General features: G+C 40.4%; 1 protein-coding gene across 6 annotated transcripts in view; it reads right to left on the bottom strand.

The window, feature by feature from the left end:
- Window positions 1-22,302, bottom strand: part of CAMTA1 (calmodulin binding transcription activator 1) — a 2,204,257-nt gene that overhangs the window by 32,994 nt on the left and 2,148,961 nt on the right. For 5 of the 6 annotated variants that reach the window (XM_073561724.1, XM_073561725.1, XM_073561727.1 and 2 more), the window contains 4 exons: window positions 20,269-20,289; window positions 17,099-17,292; window positions 16,105-16,179; window positions 9,598-9,628 (listed from right to left, as the gene is read on the bottom strand). In XM_073561724.1, coding sequence (XP_073417825.1) covers window positions 9,598-9,628; window positions 16,105-16,179; window positions 17,099-17,292; window positions 20,269-20,289 — 321 coding nt within the window. The remainder of the gene's footprint in view (window positions 1-9,597; window positions 9,629-16,104; window positions 16,180-17,098; window positions 17,293-20,268; window positions 20,290-22,302) is intronic. The other variant, XM_073561726.1, reaches the window with a different exon arrangement.

The following is a 22,302-nucleotide window of genomic DNA, read 5'->3' on the forward strand; positions in this document are numbered from 1 at the left end:
AGGTTTGAATAAAGAATAGGAAATGTAGGTGATGAACCAGGCACCACGGTTGTCACTCAGAGTTAAAAGAAAGTAGAAAATGTGCACTAAAGATGGAAAGAAATGTGTTGATGAAGAATATTGAAGTGATAGTGAGTAACAGACAATAGCACTTTGAATTACGTATTGTATTAAAAAAAAATTGCACTTTTGACTTAAGATTTTAGATAGTTAATTAAGAATTGTTTGCAACGTTCAAGAATGAGTGCCTCCCACAGTGGGAAGTTTAGTAAAAGACATGTTTATTCAGCATTACAAAAATGTGTATGTTCCTGTGCTGTCAACTTTGTTTGCCTTGCAGCCCGCGGACGTGGTGCGTTTAACGGAGGGGGTATGTGGTGCCCCTGAGGCTCGGTTGTCACAGAGGTACTGCACCTCCTCCTGAGGTGTGGTGCCCCACCATCCAGGTAAGATGGAGGCTCCTGACCACACTCCAACACTCGCACCCCACACAACAGAGTAGTTCGGCAGAGCCACATTGAGGCTCCCTGCTTGGAGTGTAGCAGAGCACCTTTGGTGGCTCCCTGCTTGGAACACGAAACGTGCTGGGAGGCGGGTGGAGTTGAGAATACATAAAAGAGCGGGAATGTTTAGGATTACAGGTCAGTCTGGGAGAGGAAGCCACTCAGAGAGGAGTGAGGAATGAAGATCCCTGAGAGAGGGATGGAGGAAGGAGGTGCTGCAGCAGACCTCAGTGACCTGAGTCTGCTGGCACGGGAAAGGAAAGAAGGAGAAAGACATTGAACTGAAACCTGATCTTCCATAAGAGAGAGAGATTAGTACGGAACGAAGGAGTAAAAGGGAACAGAGGACGTGGGTTTGGAGAGAACCCTGCCTAGAAGTTCTAAGCGCAAGGCCGAGGCCCGGTCCCCGAGGTTGTATTGATGCTAATGGTCCTGCAGCAGACACCGGTGGAGTAGTGGGCTGTAAATGCACTACTCCCATCTAAGACTTGGGGGCACAACAGCCACTTGGATAGTGAGCCGGGACTCAGGAGTGAGGAGTCCCCGAAGCAGGCTACAGCTGTCTGCCGTACATGTAGAGTTCTTGGGAACATCTGTCAGGAGGAACTCCAGTATAACTCAGTACTAGGAGATCTTCACACTTAAAGGCGCTATAAGAGGAGACGTTCAGAAAGGTACATGTTGGCAGAGCGTTGGAAGGGAGCATTCCATCTGACCTGGAGGTTGATTAAGCCTCTGACCCAGAGGACACAGTACGGAGGCAGACACCTGTGTGTACTACAGACTGTGAGTAAAGCTTTGGATCTACAAGTCCTGGTGTCCTCAATTGATTCTTGCGTCAACACACCCAGCACTGCTACATCTGGGTACCAGCTTCGACACTGCTTGTGCCTCTTCTCTAACTCCACATCTACACTGCCCTGGGGCTATAGCTTCACCTGTGGGAAGCTTCACCATCTTGGCTGCACCACACCACCAGCCCCAGAGGATCTGCAAGCGGCGTCGGCTTAACATCTCACTTGCCGAACACCACAGGTGGTGTCACGAACTATTCATGTAACTACATTCCACCACCATTCTAATTTCCCCATTACTTGGCGCCCAGGGCCACGGTCCGGGTCACCGCTGCTGTGACACATCCCGCTGATACTGGCCCGGTACCGAGTACCCCACGGCCCTGGGAGGGCGACCCATATCACCAAGTTTTTGTCACCTAATCTGCTAATTTGCTAAAGGTAGAAACAGAGTCCCTAATTCCAGCAGTGTGATACTGGGCTGCTTGCTGTAGGTTTGATAAAATAACTCTTTTATCATCAGGAGATTAGCATTAGAGGACTGGTAAACCTGCTGTCATGTAGTCCTTCATTTTTATGAGCTCTGTATAACCCCGCCCTCACCACTGATTGGCAGCATTTGATAAAGCAAACGCGAAACGCGCATCAGGGGCGGCACATGGCTCCGGGGCACTATAGCAGCATACTTTATAAGTAAGCACTGAAAGCACTTTTTGCACAGCATTTTACCATTTCCTCTTAACAGCGCTCTGACGTTATACACACTGGAGGCATTCCAGGCTTTATGAGCAAAAGCATTTGTCTGTTTTTGAGGGGTTTATGTTGTAGATAGATATGGTGGGAAATTGTATCTTATATTGATATTGCGGTTTTCTTATTTGCCATATTTTTTACTACATTACTATATTACCCTATTGTGTGCCCTGGGTTCATGCATATTTCTTTAGGTTTTTTTCTATTAATTGTTTTTATACATTCATGTCACTTGATGGAATAATAAAAAAATTATTAATTTTTTACAATTTCTTGTATGGAACTCCATTTTTTTGTTTTATTAGTGTACACAGAAAGCTGCCAATCAGTGGTGTGGGTTATACAGAGCTCAGCATTAAGAGAACTGCCAGATCTGCAGCAGAGAAATAACTTTTAAATGAAAACTGCAACACGCAGTTAAGTAAGTTATACATCTCTGGAATCAGGGTCTCAGTTAGGGTGCCAGAAACCTGGTGACAGATTCCCAGAAACTGTAAATCCCTTCTAAAAGTTAGGGTTCTAGTGCAACATTTCCCCCTCAAAAATCATAAAAAAATTATTTACCCCTTGTCTCATTCTCCTCTATGAAGTTATTCCATATTCTCATCAGACGTTCCTTAATAACTCCCAACATTAAAGGAGATGTTGATAAGGGTAGGAGCACTTTTTGGGGAGCCTCAGCACTGTCAGTGTTTTTAAAGGTACAGTAGTGCATCTGTACATGTGACTTTGATGGTATTAATACAGCACAGTGAGCGGGGCTGAGCCGTATCACCAGGCACGGACACCCATATAGGAACAGAAATGAACGCCAAAGAATGATACAGCGGAAGGTGAGTAGTTAGGGCACACGCCCACAAATGTAATATGGCTCTATACAATCTCAGAATTTTATAAAGCCATAATACAGCTGTGTAAAGGGTCCCACTAAATCTCCAGACGCTCCTACTTCTGAAAACAAATATTTAAAACTTTCCCAGAAATTTTTTCTGATGCTTCAACACAATAAGCCGCCCACCCCTAGTCCTGTGTGACACATAGTTAGATTTCATTTATCTGAAAAGAAGGCGGTAACATTCAGTGCCTGCTCCAGTTACTTCAACCAATTTCCATTAATTACTTGGGCTCTTGATTTTGTGTATTACCGCTGCAATCACTATCATTAATTCTTCCAATTAGCAGAGCTTCCCTAGCTGAGTATGTATGATCCTGGCTCTGAGAATACATTTTAGGAGACCGGCATTGAACAAAATCATAGATAACTTTTTGGTAACTAATATAATGTCAGCAGTTTTAAAAATGTGACTTTTGACAATTTCCTACTTGGGCCCACTCAAAGACTTTGATGTCTGAAAAGCAACAGTATGCCGGCTGGGCTAGGAATTTTTTTGCGGACTTCAAAATGTGGACCTCCATGCCCCACAGAGGTAAAAGTTTTACTAAGTGAGGTCCTATATAGAAATCCTGCTTTCATTAGCTAACTAGTCCTTAAAGGGGTTTTCCAGGCTTGGGGTTCAAGTCTGCTGTCATTCTATGTGACTACAGACTTGTGAACCTCATAGGGCACACAGTGCACACTTTTAGGATTCTCCTGCTCTGGGTGTGGGCATTCATGTGACCGCAACTATGTGATATGCATGCTACCAGCTACATTCAGACTAGACATCTACCGCTTTCCTAAATACACTTGCATTGAGTGAGGTCGCCCACGTCTAGTTGGCATGTAAATCACATACAGGAGAATCCTGACAGTGCACACTATGCACAATGTGAGGATTAACAAGTCTGCAATCACATAGAGCGACTGCAGACATTAACCTCAAGCCTGGACAACCCCTTTAAAAGATGGCCACCAAAAGTTTCCAATTTGCCAGGACTGTCCCATTTTTCTGCAAACAAAACCAACAAATGTGTTTGCAAAATACCCTCACCAAAATTGGTTGATCCCACTCCTTTTTTCATACCAAGGGCAAGACTATAGAAGGGATTTAAATATACCAGTTTTACACTGATGTAGGTAATTATGAAAAATGTATGGAATAATAATGAATTTTGTCATACTTTTGAAATTGTGTTTTTTTTTTTTTACCATTTATGACATTAGATGATTTGAGAATATATTTCTTTGCACATTTGAATGTAATGGTATATTGTTAGGTTACTTAATAATATAGCATATAACTTGCAGTGGTTATGTAATATAATATATGCAAGTATGGTTCATTCTATGCAAGTGTGAGGAAGTAGGTGCTTTATTCCTTGTGCAAATAAACATCTATTACACACTAAATACCTAAAAACTCTACTATTTTTTGTTAATATTTTATGCAAATATCTAGTATAGTTAAATAAATATGCCCCATGATGGCAAAAGATTAAGCGGTCTCCTCTGATCCACATCTAATGTAAAGCAAAGACAAAAAGTGTACAGCTGGTACTCTCAGAACCGAACACAGACGTAAACAACTTATGGCAACTTTTACATTTATCGAACACTGTGAGATTTTTGAAAAGTTGTTACATTTTCATTTTATATCAGTCTCTACCAGTGTCTGACAGGGGAGGCACCTTGCTCCCCTCCCCTCCACTTCTTAATTTTATTTTTACTCCAAGATAAGTCCTGGAATGCTAAGAATGACAGCACACAGGGAAGTGAGCAAGTCGCAAAATATTCTCTTACTTTTCAATATATTTTTTTTATTTTGTAAATATTCTTATTTTGTAACGTGTATTTTGCTATTCTTTAACTTTTGGATTTAGCAAATTTTTTAAATTTATTTGATTGATAACAATTGCTTTTTCTAAAAGAAGTCTGTCCAGGTTTCCAGACACAAGACTCTTGTTTAAGTCACAGAAGTACAGATACAGTTTGAGACATATCTATGACATTGTCTTTCCATTTATACACACAATTTTGAAAACTCTTAAAGAACACAATGGAGCTAATTTACTGTCTAACATACTTGCACCATCTTTAATATATGCTTTTTACATGTTTCTGACTTACAGCGCCTAAAGATGCACCAAATTAATCAAGCATGAGCCACTTTAGTAAATTTGGTGCATTGTCTAAAAACTTAAGCCATATTTAGTATTTAGGTGCCCAAAGTGGTATACCTATGGTAAACCTACCTGAGCAAAGAGAAAAAGCAGAACAAAGGCACAGCTGTATGACCTCGGGTTAATGAAGCTGCACACACATCAGGGAACACGGGTGACACTTCCAAGGAAAATAGTCTGTATATCCATAGAGAAGAAAGTGGATAGGCACATTCCGTCCCGTGCAAAATAATCGACGATCGTTTTGTGCTTACATTGCGCTTCAACAGGTCACCTGTTGAAGCGCAATGTAAGCGCGAAACAATCGTTGTCTGTACTTGCTCCATGGTTTTAGCTGCCTGCTGTTGGTAACTTGATGCCACAATAAAGGATTATTTTGCACGGGATGGAATGTGCCTATCCACTTTCTTTTCTATGGACTACCTGAGGGAAGCATGACACAGGGATATAAAGAACAACAACAAAAGAACAAGAAAGAGAATCCCTGTTTCCTGCTCCATCTCCTCCTGCCCAGCACTAAGCATAACATAATGATTCTGTATGATCTGTAGTGTTAATTTTTACAAACATTTTCATCTGCTAATTACAAAAACATATGAAGATGTCATATTTCTTAATAAATCCACAATTGTATTGTTTGCATTTTTTAAATACTTATTCTGGCTTTATTTAACTCAATGTGAACCACTGGATAATTATTAGCAATTTTTTCCTCCGTTTCAGTTATCATAGAATGAGTAGGGAGAAGACATAGTACTGTGGATGCCGGAAAGTGTAAGACTAAACGGCCATAAATTGTGATCAATAATATATATTATATATCATGATCCACATAAAAGGACAATCCAATAAAGAGGACACTGCACATTCAATAGAAGCTACCCAAGAAGAAAAAGCAGTCAAAAATCCATAAAACATAATTTTTATTAAATATGTAAAATATTATATAAGGACATACAGTGTGTGGTGGGGGAAACAGAAATAAAGAGCATAATGGTCAACAACAGAGACCAGCCACACTGCAAGCATCGCTCCAAGAATAAACGTATTATGATAAACAAAATAGCAAAAGTCAGACAGGGAAAAGAATGGCACATATTGTTATGGCAAGGAGTGTATTAAAACATCACCATATAGCCACAGGATGGTATCCTATTCCATGGCACACTACCCTGCCCATGAAAGACTCATGACATCCATAACTGATGCTATGTAAAGCATCAGAAACAAGAGCAAAAGTAACTAGTTATACCTGGAAGCAGTGGTGGCAGTGGGGTCGGTCCATTCTTTTCCCTGTCTGACTTTTGCTATTTTGTTTATCATAATACGTTTATTCTTGGAGCGATGCTTGCAGTGTGGCTGGTCTCTGTTGTTGACCATTATGCTCTTTATTTCTGTTTCCCCCACCACACACTGTATGTCCTTATATAATATTTTACATATTTAATAAAAATTATGTTTTATGGATTTTTGACTGCTTTTTCTTCTTGGGTCGTTTCAGTTATCAGCAGTGTAGTACCACACGTATACTCTAGGTGTCACTGTTGATAAATTAATTGTTACCCATTTTTCATTGTTACCCAGATATCTAGAGAGTGTAGACAATGTGGACACTGCATTGTCCAGTTTCACAAAAGGTTTAGTGGTACAGTTCTTCACTTACTGAAGCCAGCAGAATAATATGAAATGTATGAAGGATTTTGCTAACGCAATTATGAACCATTTTCAGTACAGCACATCCTTTACCTATATCCTTACACCTATAGTGAATAAACACATCACTAGGGGTCTGTACATAGTGGTCCTTGGAGGATGTATGATGGGTGTGAATCAGACTTTTAAGGACATCAGAGACCTCTAAACTTTTACGGTGGCGGAAGGAGACAATAATGATTTGTACTAAAGGAAAAAATTGAAACAGCAGCTTCTGCTGCACAATTGGATAATATGTCTGAATTTCTATGAATGCAAAATGTCCTTCAATTACTTTCTTGGAACATACAATTCTTTATGGTACTCTTTTATGTCTAAATTAAAAACCTCTAATGCTACACAACATTATATTTTTTTAAGAAACCATGGAATAAATAAAAAAAAATAATAAAATATAACAGGCATGCAACCAGAGATGAGACTTGGCAATATACTCTAGTAAGAAGAAAAAAATATGCATTGAGTATTTTGACCAAAAAAAGTTGAAAAGCACCTTTTATATATCCAAAGTGGAGGCAGACATTTAGAGGGATGAGCCAATGTTAAATGTAGGAGCCTACACCTTATGCATAAGGCCTGACTTAATAACCATTAGGACTCAGAGGTTCCAGGTGACCACACATGCCATGACAGTTGCCACCTCAGACGATTCAATGACCCATAGCCATCTTATCAAGACTTATTGGATCATCTATGGGCATGCAGTTGGAAATGACCCTTATTGATCTACGTGTAAGCCGCGGGTGTGGTAATGTTGAAGTCACTGTCCCTTGCGGTGATGTCACATAATGTGAGATCCTCATGTGCTTACCACATAGTCCACCCAAAGTGTGAGGTCACTTACAGACTGCATTGATGAGTTTGAGATGGGACTGTTCAGAGGAAATCCACATTCACTACGAAACTGCACTCCAATCCCATCAAGCAGTATCACACCATGTCCATAGGCTTGAAAGTTATCAATGATAACTTATCATCTCTTGAACATCAACTCGGCCCTCCAAAAGGTTGTCTCCACTGTGTAAAGGTGGCGAGTGCTTTTTAAAGGGGTATTCCAATTTCTACAGTTCATATTCTTTCTCAACAGTTGTCCTCCACTGAGTAGATCTTGGTAGCAACCAAAAAGTGGGGACTATTCTTGGAACTTCTCAGGTTTTTGCCATAACCCATTAAACCTAAAGATTTAATTTTGAATAGAGTAAAAATCCATTTGAAGAGTACATATTACCACTCTAGAATTGCCCTTTTTATTTAAAGAAAAAAATTGGTGATCTTTTTCCTAAACCACACCTATTTAAGGGAATCTGTGAGCAGGTTTTTGCTATTTATTCTGAGAGCAGCATAAGGTAGGGGTAGAGAGCCTGATGCAGCGATATGTCACTTGTTCAGTAGCTTGCTGTAGTTTTAGCACAATCAGTGTTTTAACAGCAGGAGCGTATCATAAGAGGACTAGGTGTCACGTGCCAGATAGTCCAGTTAATGTGTGCAACCCACCACATGATTAGCAGCTTGTACAGTGTCCACACGAAGCAGCCAATCAATGGTGTGGGCGTGGTTATACACAGCTCAGCAGTCATAGTACTGCTAAATCTACAGCAAAGAAAACAGGGATTTTACTAAGACTGCATCAAGCAGTCAAGTAAGTTATACATTGCTGGAATGAGGGTTTCAGCCTCTATATCAAGTTGCTGTCAGATTCCATAAAAAAACTTGTTGAAATACTCCCTTTAACAAAAGAGGTGCCATGTGTCCCTAATGTCTATTAAGTTCAAGACCCTCTTGGTAAAAGAACAGACATCTCTTGAGATCTTGCTCTCTGATTTAACCCAGTGCTGCCACATACTTTACTAACCTGTCGCTGGACAATAACCGTTCAGCTGATGTTAACGTTCGGTAACAGCTCAGTAAAGTGTGCGGCATCCTTGGGTTAGTGCAGAGGGCAAGATCTCCACATCTCATGCTTTCACAGTGAGGATGGTCTCAGAGGGTTGTGGGATCTGCATGCAGGGATTCTATAACTCAGAAGTTCAGATCCTATTTTTGCTAGAAAGTCAGGTCCTTTGGTTGGATATTATGGACAATTAAGACCTCTTTTTTAATAGGTGTTATATGGAAAAATCACCCATCTGGGGCATCTCCAGGCTGGTGATCGGGACTCGTAAATCTCATTGTCATGTAGTTAGGTATTATGAGTTATTTATAAACCCAATCAGCGATGACATTTTCCCGACTCTTGAATACTAGAACCTTACCTGTTGAGGACCACCATGAAGGTCAAGCAAAAAGACAGACTTAAAAACAAAACCCCACTAAAATATAACTATATAACTTGTAGAAATTGGAATATCCCTTTTAATTACATACATTCTTGCTTATTTATGAGTATCCTCATCAGTCTACGGTATGTTGTACTTAGGTAAACAGGCAAAATGTTTTATCGATGGTTGAGAGAAAAGTGCAAACCTAAGTGTTCTGGAAAGGCAGAAACAGGCACCTTCTGCTGGTTCCTGCCACCACTTTCTAAGCATGCCCAGTGATGGTTCTTTAAGGTCTCATGGACAGAGTCATGCAAAGTCTACTATTGGCATACCCATGTGCTACTATAAAAATAAAGGTTCTGGATCAGAAAATGCAATAGAATTAATTCTATTGTTTCTGTATTGAATGGATGTGTATCTTGCAGACATCTCTCAGCTGCGGCCCCATGCAAGCAAGCACAAAGCAACGGGTTAGGAACGCAAGAGAGAATCTTGACTTGCAAAAACTAAACTCACCCTTTTGAACAGTCTATGGTCCACCAGAGGGCTTTAGATAGCAAAACAATAGCAGACAGCTATTAGCAAAAGGCGCGTAACTGAAAGAGAACTCATATATAGATAGATCTTGGACAGACATTTTATTCATCTGTTATCAGGCATTTCCCGATTCCAGAAGATCACAAGTTACATTATACAGTAGTGAAGGATACACAAGATGGTAATTCTCCAAATAAGCCAACTTATTACACAACAAACGCTGCATTTATTAGTGATGACAGTGCACAACATAATATCTTTCCTCCAGTTACCGACCCATGGAAGAGAACAATCAATACTTACCTCAAGGGATCCAGTTTTCAAGGAACCAGTGACATCTCATTTCCGAACCTCTTTATTATCAGAGGTTCCAGTGATGTCACTGTTGGCATCATCAGAATTAAGATCTATTTAGGAGTATTTTTATGCAACAAGTATGGATGAGTTATCAGAAGAAAAAAAGTTATAAAATAAGTTGGGAAAAAGTTTTTTTACTTTCATATTTTGGAAAATTACAATTTACCAACATTTACAGTAATAATTTGTCTTCATTTTCCCGCAAAGTCATTTAAAGCTGCAGATCAAGTTGGATTGAAAGCAACTATTGACAATATAATGGCATGATCAGAAAATGCAATGTGAGTTTTATCGAACTACCTATATTAGATTTCCACCTATAAATTATAAAAGAGCTATTCTCCAGAAATATAACCTTTGATATCTGAGTAACGGAAGAATAATGGTACTTCTGCAACCAGGTTTATTTTGAAACAAGAATCCTTTGTGGCAACCCTGTCAGGTAGTAGTAACCCTTAAGATGTGGAGGTGCGTAGGTGGCCAGTAGGGGGCTCCTGCTGCTGAATAATACTTGCGTCTGTTGAGTAGTAACTTCTCTATGATCAGATGTAGATGATTGACCATAGTCAGACTGATTACACTTATGGCCAGTAAGTTTTCTACTTGTCTTTGGATCCCCCACTATTCCATCCTTTGGAGACCCTCATAGCATGGGGTGATATTAAACAGCATTGAGCTTTGTATAGTCAGCAAAAGACTTCAGATAATTAAAACCTACAAATAGCATAGTGTCATACAAAGCAAGAGGAATATTAAGTGAAAAACAATACCAAGTCCATTTCCAAGGGATATTTATTCTATACCAAAATGTGGGGGCGCTGTTGTATTTGTGTCTATGGAAACTATTACTGTTGTCAGTGGTGAAATACGGTACTGCAATTGACTAAAAATCACGAGCCACAAAATTGTCAGGGAAATGATCTCCAAACTGAGGATATTCTCTAATGTAATCAGATATACTGTTTTCTGCTGAATAAATCCATTTCCTTATGGAATAATACCTCTCCTAGAAGTCACGAGTACCAAAGTAATATTTTCATGATAAGTATACTGTATACAGATACTGGAAAGATACAACTTTTTAAAGATAATTATGGCCAATTAATGTTTCCACTATTAAGAGAACAAACAACAAATACATCCATCAAACTATAGATTCCTAAAATCCAACTTCACCCAAAGAACAAGTTTTCATAAACAGGTGTAGACAACGTCAATGGAAAATCGGTACTGCACGGTGCACCTACTTTACAATGTAATGAAAACAATGTAAACCAATATATCACTTATCTCACATTTAGATATATCTTGTATTAGAGTCCAGAGCTGCACTCACTATTCTGCTGGTGCAGTCACTTGTACATACATTACATTACTGATCCTCAGTTACATCCTGTATTATACTCCGGAGCTGTACTCACTATTCTGCTGGTGCAGTCACTGTGTACATACATTACATTACTGATCCTGAGTTACATCCTGTATTATACTCCAGAGCTGCACTCACTATTCTGCTGGTGCAGTCACTGTGTACATACATTACATTACTGATCCTGAGTTACATCCTGTATTATACCCCAGAGCTGCACTCACTATTCTGCTGGTGCAGTCACTGTGTGTATACATTACATTACTGATCCTGTACTGATCCTGAGTTACATCCTGTATTATACTCCAAAGCTGCACTCACTATTCTGCTGGTGCAGTCACTGTGTACATACATTATATTACTTATCCTGTATTGATCCTGAGTTACATCCTGTATTATACCCCAGAGCTGCACTCACTATTCTGCTGGTGAAGTCACTGTGTACATACATTACATTACTTATCCTGTACTGATCCTGAGTTACATCCTGTATTATACTCCAGAGCTGCACTCACTATTCTCCTGGTGCAGTCACTGTGTACATACATTATATTACTTATCCTGTATTGATCCTGAGTTTCATCCTGTATTATACTCCAGAGCTGCACTCACTATTCTGCTGGTGGAGTCACTGTGTAAATACATTACATTACTGATCCTGTACTGATCCTGAGTTACATCCTGTATTATACACCGTAGCTGCACTCACTATTCTGCTGGTGCAGTCACTGTGTACATACATTACATTACTGATCCTGTACTGATCCTGAGTTACATCCTGTATTATACTCCAGAGCTGCACTCACTATTCTGCTGGTGGAGTCACTGTGTAAATACATTACATTACTTATCCTGTACTGATCCTGAGTTACATCCTGTATTATACTCCAGAGCTGCACTCACTATTCTGCTGGTGGAGTCACTGTGCACATACATTACATTACTGATCCTGTACTGATCCTGAGTTACATCCTGTATTATACTCCAGAGCTGCACTCACTATTCTGCTGGTGCAGTCACTGTGTACATACATTACATTACTGATCCTGTACTGATCCTGAGTTACATCCTGTATTATCCTCCAGAGCTGCACTCACTATTCTGCTGGTGCAGTCAATGTGTACATACATTACATTACTGATCCTGAGTTACATCCTGTATTATATTCCAGCACTGCACTCACTATTTTGCTGGTGCAGTCACTGTGTACACACATTACATTACTGATACTGTACTGATCCTGAGTTACATCCTGTATTATACCCCAGAGCTGCACTCACTATTCTGCTGGTGCAGTCACTGTGTACATACATTACATTACTGATCCTGTACTGATCCTGAGTTACATCCTGTATTATACACCGTAGCTGCACTCACTATTCTGCTGGTGCAGTCGCTGTGTACATACATTACATTACTTATCCTGTACTGATCCTGAGTTACATCCTGTATTATACTCCAGAGCTGCACTCACTATTCTGCTGGTGGAGTCACTGTGCACATACATTACATTACTGATCCTGTACTGATCCTGAGTTACATCCTGTATTATCCTCCAGAGCTGCACTCACTATTCTGCTGGTGCAGTCAATGTGTACATACATTACATTACTGATCCTGAGTTACATCCTGTATTATATGCCAGCACTGCACTCACTATTCTGCTGGTGCAGTCACTGTGTACATACATTACATTACTGATCCTGTACTGATCCTGAGTTACATCATGTATTATACCCCAGAGCTGCACTCACTATTCTGCTGGTGTAGTCACTGTGTACATACATTACATTACTGATCCTGTACTGATCCTGAGTTACATCCTGTATTATACTCCAGAGCTGCGCTCACTATTCTGCTGGTGCAGTCACTGTGTACATACATTACATTACTGATCCTGTACTGAACCTGAGTCACATCCTGTATTATACCGCAGAGCTGTGCTCACTATTCTGCTGGTGCAGTCACTGTGTACATACATTACATTACTGATCCTGTACTGATCCTGAGTCACATCCTGTATTATACTCTGGAGCTGCACTCACTATTCTGCTGGTGCAGTCACTGTGTACATACATTACATTACTGATCCTGTACTGATCCTGAGTTACATCCTGTATTATACTCCATAGCTGCACTCACTATTCTGCTGGTGCAGTCACTGTATACATACATTACATTACTGATCCTGTACTGATCCTGAGTTACATCCTGTATTATACTCCAGAGCTGCACTCACTATTCTGCTGGTGCAGTCAATGTGTGCATACATTACATTACTGATCCTGAGTTACATTCTGTATTATACTCCGGAGCTGCACTCACTATTCTGCTGGTGGAGTCACTGTGTACATACATTACATTACTGATCCTGTACTGATCCTGAGTTACATCCTGTATTATACTCCAGAGCTGCACTCACTATTCTGCTGGTGGAGTCACTGTGTACATACATTACATTACTGATCCTGTACTGATCCTGAGTTACATCCTGTATTATACTCCAGAGCTGCACTCACTATTCTGCTGGTGCAGTCAATGTGTGCATACATTACATTACTGATCCTGAGTTACATTCTGTATTATACTCCGGAGCTGCACTCACTATTCTGCTGGTGGAGTCACTGTGTACATACATTACATTACTGATCCTGTACTGATCCTGAGTTACATCCTGTATTATACTCCAGAGCTGCACTCACTATTCTGCTGGTGCAGTCAATGTGTGCATACATTACATTACTGATCCTGAGTTACATTCTGTATTATACTCCGGAGCTGCACTCACTATTCTGCTGGTGGAGTCACTGTGTACATACATTACATTACTGATCCTGTACTGATCCTGAGTTACATTCTGTATTATACTCCGGAGCTGCACTCACCATTCTGCTGGTGCAGTCACTGTGTACATACATTACATTACTGATCCTGTACTGATCCTGAGTTACATCCTGTATTATACTCCGGAGCTGCACTCACTATTCTGCTGGTGCAGTCACTGTGTACATACATTACATTACTGATCCTGTACTGATCCTGAGTTACATCCTGTATTATACTCCGGAGCTGCACTCACTATTCTGCTGGTGCAGTCACTGTGTACATACATTACATTACTGATGCTGTACTGATCCTGAGTTACATCCTGTATTATACTCCAGAGCTTCTGCTGGTTGTCACTGGAAAGAGTCAGCAGGATTGTTGTTAGATACAGCCCTTACCTCTAACCTTAGCTCCTATAATGCTGAATTAGTTATATTTCCTCACACGCGACTGTACAATTTTTGATGAAAATAACTCTCTCTCTATATATATATGCTAATTAGATCAGAGCTGTAGGGTGGAAGAAACCTTTCACATTTTTATGACAATAAAGCCTTTTTTTTTATTGAGCATTGTCATCAAAAGCAGTCACCCCCTTTATAGTCAAGAAATGCCACTCCTTTATTCGGCCATAAATCTGCTTTGCCTTTTGTCTATTGCTTTTCCGACATGGTCATTAGCATGATGACAGTCCCTCCATCCTCCGAGCTCTTGGCTGAAATATCCACCTATCATTCCAGTTATTTGCAATCTATTCCCCTCCCCCACAACACTTCCCGGTATCATTGTTCTGTCTCACATCGTTGAAACCCTTTTCGGGACTGTAGTCGTGCGCATGAAAAATATTCAGAATTAACTTGTCTTACGAGCTCATATTTGCAGCTAGTTTACTGGGATAGAGATGGATGATGACTCTGCAGGAGTCTTTAACCAAGCGCGGAATTTACCTTTCCAAGTTCATCAATAAGTGCTGCAGATACAAGAGAATCCCAAAATAAATGTCAGTCCTTGACTTGCCCTCTTTTCATAGTCTCAGGTACAATAGGTGACACCCGCACCTATCAGATATCTATGGCTCTATAGAAGCAGATGACTTAAAGGGGTAATCCCCCCTTGGGGACAATTTCCTTTTTACACTGAAATGCATGTGTTTTAGGCTAAAATCTATTAAAGTTTTTGCATCGTTGTGCCTTTACAGCCTCTTTATTTTGCTGCACATTCAACTCAGATGTGGTCTGTGGTCATTAATCAACTGAAAAGAGCTCAACAAAAGACAGATAATACAATGATATATTCCCCTACTGGCCTGCCAGAATGAGCTCACTGATAGATACTCAGGTAACTCTATCTGCAGCCCGCAATAAGTAGTGCAACACAGAGGCTATAGGAGCAAAATTTTTAATGAAACCCAATTTCAAAAAATGATTTTTAGCCCAAAATACATGTACTGTATTTAAGTAGGAATAAATGACATCTCCAGTGATGGACAATCCCTTTAAGATATTTTATTTTAAAATATAATGCAGAAACTATGTATATTTATTAATCCTAAAATATGTATTACTTGGACAGCTGATAAATGTTCGATCAGTGAGTATTTCACCAGTGGAACCCCACTAATGGCAAGAACAGGGGACCCCACCCCAGCGTTACCTATGGCCCCTTGGACAGATGCAGTGTGAGCACTTAGCCCCATGCACATCAGCCACAAATGATGACTTTATATTAAAAGCAGCTCTCTATAGTTACACAGCTGATCTATGAACAGCTAGATCAAATATTATGCCCTCACAGCGGTGCGCTAATAATGAAAGAATCAGCCAACAAAGTGTCTGCCGCCGTATACAGGTCCTGGTGGTGGTGTAAAATAATAGTGTGTAATTAGGCACATCCATATCAGGGGACGTTTAGTCATTGCTGCGGAAATATCATACCTGTGACGGCAGCGACGTAGAAACCTCATAATCTTCCGAGCAGCTTGGTCTTGTTTTTTTGTCAGGAGACTGCTTCTGTAGAGGGACAATATGGCCAATTAAAGGTCATGTGTATAAAAATTATGAGGTCCATTAATTCATACTTGCCACCAGTGTCTTGAGCCACCCCAGATGGCTTATAACAGTGATATTACATTACATTGATTACAGTCAATGAATTAACAATATGTATATAATAATAATAATAATTTTTATTTATATAGCGCCAACATATTCCGCAGCACTTTACAATTAAGTATATAAAGAATATAAAGAAGGAGTGAAGGAACCCTAATCTTCTGATGTCTGGGCGGGCAAGGTCTGTGTACACGCCACTTTATTTGTTCTTGTCCTTCCCTTTTCCTGAGCAGTGTGCGACACTTCTTCACTCTGAAGTGGAAACTACTGTATACAGAAAGTTGGTGGCCACACAAAATGGCAAAATGATAGAATGATCGTGGCCCTTGGCAGCAGGTTGTCCTTGTAATCCTGTCTGTGATGATAATGATCCTGCTGAAAAGTCTTCTGTAAAGCAGAATAAGCATTATGGCTCCGATTAATCACTGGGATAAAAAGCTTTGACAAACTGCCAATGTTTGGCGCAATGCAAAGGTGCGCAAAAATTTAGTGATTTTTGGCATTTTTACCCAGTTATGAGAAAGTGAGTGGAGCCGGAACATGGTGGCCCCAACACAAAAACCTGATTTTAACAATAGGCTTTTTTCTGACAGTACATTCCCTTTAATGTAAAAAGGTGCTACAAAATGCTCATGTTCTGCCTACAGGGTGGGCCGTTTATATGGATTCACCAAAATAAAATGGGAATGGTTGGTGACAATCAACTTCCTGTTTGTGGCGCATTAGTATATGGGAGGGGGGAAACTTTTCAAGATGGGTGGTGACCACCCTGGCCCACCCTGTATATCCATTCATATATACCCAAAATAGTTCTCACCTGAGTTTCTGTTGCACAAGTGAAGCTGTCCGACGCTTTTGTCGCACTCGCCCGCACTCTTTGTAGCTCCTGTAGTACTGCTGGATGAGCACCGCAGCGCGCCGGCTCTGCTGGAACTTCTTCTGCTCGTAATAACTTCTGAACTTGCTCTGGATGAGGATTGCAGCTTGGGTCATCTTTTTATAAAGTGCATACTGCATAGAAAGAAAAGAAATGATGGAAGACTATAAATAAGATTCTGAAGTTAGCCAATATTTGCTTTCAGGAAAAGCTGGGAGATAAGAAGTATCACTTTCCTGTATTAATGCTGAGCTAGGCAGATTTCCCATTCAGGACTCTAGTGTCACGGTCCTGTCAGCGCCGGCATGCAGCCACCGCTGAGCAGGGACTCACCCACACTGCAGGGGGGCCCGGGGTCAGATACGGCCGGGAAGTTCAGGCAAACAGGACCTGGAGACACTGAAGTTAGCAAGCAGTGAAGGACCTACGGTCATGTGACTGCAAGGGGCGGGGCTCAGCGTCCTGCTGCCAGAGATCGGCAGGACACAACTACAGAAATGCTCAGGTCAGACAAACGGGGGTCATACACAGAGATAGCAGTAAAGTACCAGGGATGAGACAGAACGGATAGTCGGGGCCAGGCAGCGGTCAAAGCCAAGCAGACATAGAAGGTACCAAGCAGAATCCAACAAGCAGTATCCAGAGAACAGACCGAGCCGAAACCAAAGTATCAGGCAAACAAAAACACAGCACAAACACACTCTGCCAAGGATGAAAGTATAACTGACGGGGATTGGAGCTTCCTGAGGCTATAAAAAGCTTTCCCAGAACCAAGGAGAGGACACAATAATAAGCCGCAGGTGTGCAGGTAAGAGCCTGCACTGAGATCATAACATTTAACCCCAGAAGTGCAGGTCCACCAGCACTGGTTCCAGACATTAACCCCAAGCGTGCGGGACCAACCCGCACTGGGATCATGACATCTAGGAAAGCTGTTGTGATGGAACACAGGACTAAGAAATGGCTAATCGCAATTTTAATAACTTGACAGAAGAAGACGGCTCACATTTTTGTGATTTGGGAAGGTTGAATATGTTGCACCAAATGATAAGAGTCTCATAACGTTGCCTTAATATGTTGCAGAACTCATATTTGCGGCAATAACCTTGGATAGTTAGGGCTTGCGAGGGAAATTAGTTCTTCATTTAGTTATGCGAGCCAATTAACGGCCGGTAATGAAGATTAATACAACCATAAATAGACTATTACCAGCGATTGTATGTGTCAGGGCCATCAAGTGTTTGATGTTTATAGCAGAGCAGCGGGGCTCGGCACTAACCCATCTGTCGCAGTGCACACGTCGCACATTCACTAACAATGCTGCATATTTATCAGTGGAAAATAGACAGTCATTGAGATCTATTTGAGCCAGAGGTCAGATGTAAAAATAATTCTTCAAACACGTCGGAAGGAAATATCTAGATAAACCTGGTCCTGTGAATGAAGAGCTGAACAAAGTGATGAAGTTCAGTAACTGGATTCCCTATACTTTAGATATATCTTTACTAAGTGTAATCCGTCAGCAGGATTTCAACCTCCAAACTATTTATTTGCACATGTAGCTCTTTCAAATAAAAGTCCAACAATTACATGGCCAGTCTGTTCTTCCATTACTGAGAAAACAGAATTTGAATTTATATACTAATGAGGCTAAAGTACTTTCGGCTCATGGAAGCTATTCTCAAGCCTTTGTCGCTCCAGCTCTATTTTCTGCCCAACATTGCATCCTCCTCTTGCTTGACATACAGCTCCTCTGCTGTGTGACTTTAAGCAATGGAGCTATCAGTCAAGTAGGAGGAGGCAGCGCTGTAAGGGAAATAGAGCTGGAGTGACGGAAGCTTCAGATCTACAAATGGTTATTCAGCTTAATTTGCATATCAAATGATATACTGATTTCTCCAAAATTGAGGAATGAACTGGGCATTTAAAGGTATTGTTGGATTTGTCTTTGAAAGAGTTACATGTGCATGTAGATAGTTTGTGGTGTATTATGCCCATCATGAGCAGTATTGCCCTTTATCCAGATTTTTTTATTTATTTTTTTTTTCCTGATTTTTGGCTTAGAGGAAAACGTGTTTCAAATGAGTTTAGGGGCAATTATGTAAATACTTTGTGGCCATTCTATCCGCATCCTATAACTATGGATTCACAGTCACAGTTGTAGGGAGGCAGAGAAGATATTGCAGTTCTTAAATGAACCATCCGAGCACCTCATAGTTACTCCTGAACCTTGTCATATGTATAGAGGAAAAAAACAGTCCTAGCAAAACTAAGAGGCTCCTCTAACCCATAAGAGGGGACTAGTGTTATAAATGTAATAAAATGCACCCATTAGTATACCTTCGTTAAGACATCATGAAACTATTTTTTGGCGGTAATCTCTATCTAGTAAATGGAATCTCCTAGCAGATATTCATTTTCCTTGTACTGACAATGCTGAAAATAATAAAACACTTTAGGGGAGCTAATGAGATATCAGTTCGCCCAATAAGGATTCATTTAAAAAGCAACCTACTATTAAATAGTGTTAAGAAAAATATCTTGTACTGGGATTACATAATGGTTGAAGGTAAAATATCCAATACTGAACATTAACTTGCCCAAGCTCCCATAGGATCAGAAGGTGAAATAAGAAAAAATGGGGACTGAATAAGATAATTTTAGAAAAAAGTTAAAATAGATAACTAAGATCATTAAGTACAGAGAAAAGTACATTTATATGACAAGCCTATAACCTGCAGTAACCACCGATCGACCAAACCGCTGCACGACCAGCTCTACCCTCGCCTACTGTATTATCACCCATCCCTTGAAGATTGTGAGCCCTCGCGGGCAGGGTCCTCTCTCCTCCTGTACCAGTTATGACTTGTATTGTTTAAGATTATTGTACTTGTTTTTATGTATACCCCCCTCACATGTAAAGCGCCATGGAATAAATGGCGCTATAACAATAAATAATAATAATAATAATAATTTATATGTCCAGTTTCTGTACAGTAGGATATGGTGGTGCAAAAGATTGGACAATTGGGCTGTGTAGACTGGTACATAAGTGGCACAGGCAAATTTTGCTCAACGTGTTACATGTAACAATAAAGTGATCTTATTACCTTCAAGGCTATCCATGTAAGCTTTGGAAAGATAAAAATAGGAATGTTAGTAGGAAAGATGAAATGTTATGTAAAAATGGGAATAATTTGGTTAATCTTTAATTATTTGAGTACATATTAAGCAAAGAGCAACAGAGGTGACAATGTTACTGGGCGACAATACATGACTGTTCTCACTTTAATACTCTGACAATACTTTAATTATCTGAAGATAATTAAAACCAGTCGTTTAATGTTCTCAGCCAATGATAGTCACTTCTCATTAGAGTGAATCATCCTACTGATCTTCGGCCTTTGATAGCGGGGTGGCAGCTCATTGGCTTTGATGTGTAATAACAGAGCTCTTCAGCCAGTCTCGTTTTCTGCTTGGCTGGTGTTTATTGCGCTCATAAAACTTTAATGTCCATTTCCCATTTAGCAATTTTTTATTGAATTTGCAACAAAGTAAAATAGGCGTTGAACACATTGTGTGGCTGGTCTGTGAATTAATTTCATATCAAACCCTAGAAAATCTCCACTGTGTGCACGGAACATTCACTTTCACTTACTGCTCTGAAGAACTTAAAGAGTCACAATTGTTTTAACTTTTATTTAATAAATCAATAGTTCACATGAAAACACGCCACACTGTAACATATTTTAATTGTAAATATGCTTTTTATCCTCCTTGGTTGATCTTCACTCTCAAATTCATGTCTTTAATTCGTAAAAGCTATATTCAGTGAAGACTGATTATCCCACTACAGAGATAGGAGATGGCAGTTGGTGCTCATAAAGGTTTACGGAGAGGAGAAGCTGATTTCTCTGATAAGATACAGGTGCTTCTCACAAAATTAGAATATCATCAAAAAGTTAATTTATTTCAGTTCTTCAATACAAAAAATGACACTCATATATTATATAGAATCACTACAGAGTGATCTATTTCAAGTGTTTATTTCTGTTAATGTTGATGATTATGGCTTACAGCCAATGAAAACCCAAAAGTCATTATCTCAGTAAATTTGAATACTTTATAACACCAGCTTGAAAAATGATTTTAAAATCTGAAATGTTGGCCTACTGAAATGTATGTTCAGCAAATGCACTCAATACTTGGTTGGGGCTCCTTTTGCATCAATTACTGCATCAATGCGGCGTGGCATGGAAGTGATCAGCCTGTGGCACTGCTGAGGTGTTATGGAAGCCCAGGTAGATAGCAGCTTTCAGCTCATCTGCATTGTTGGGTCTGGTGTCTCTCATCTTCCTTTTGACAATACCCCATAGATTCTCTATGGGGATAAGGTCAGTCGAGCTTGCTGGTCAATCAAGTACAGTGATACTGTTGCTTTTTTCTAACTAGGGATTGCTAGCTACTTTTCGCAGTGTGGACAAATGCCAAATCCTGCAGCAGAATGAATTTTTCATCTCCAAAAAGCTTGTCAGCAGGGGGAAGCATGAAGTGCTCTAAAATTTCCTGGTAGACGGCTGCGCTGACTTTGGTCTTGATAAAACACAGTGGACCTACACCAGCAGATGATATGGCTCCCCAAACCATCACTGACTGTGGAAACTTCACACTAGACCTCAAGCAGCTTGGATTGTGGCCTGTCCACTCTTCCTCCAGACTCTGGGACCTTGATTTCCAAATGAAGTGTAAAATTTACTTTCATCTGAATACAACACCTTGGACCAGTGAGCAACAGTCCAGTTCTTTTTCTCCTTGGCCCAGGTAAGATGCTTCTGGCATTGTCTGGAGTTGGCATGGAGTTGCCTCTGTGTTGGTCTCTCCATGCATGTGCTGTGACTGAGACACAGCCGCGACACATGTAGCTGTGACAGTGATCAGCTGTTCAGCCGGTGGGATCCAGGAAGCCGGCTTCCCTCTATAGCTTGTTTAGCAAGTGCTAGAGCTCTGAACTCTGAAGCATGGGAACTCTGCAGCATGAGTTCACCATGGGTCAGGCTGTGAGGCTGCACAGCATCAGTGATGTCAGCGCTAGTCACTCATGCTGCCGCCGGCAGCTTCTCATTCATTCATCAGTGGTTTACAGT

This window comes from Dendrobates tinctorius, unplaced genomic scaffold, assembly GCF_039654945.1.
Source record: "Dendrobates tinctorius isolate UK_male_01 unplaced genomic scaffold, ASM3965494v1 ptg000326l, whole genome shotgun sequence".
NCBI classification, from domain to species: domain Eukaryota; kingdom Metazoa; phylum Chordata; class Amphibia; order Anura; family Dendrobatidae; genus Dendrobates; species Dendrobates tinctorius.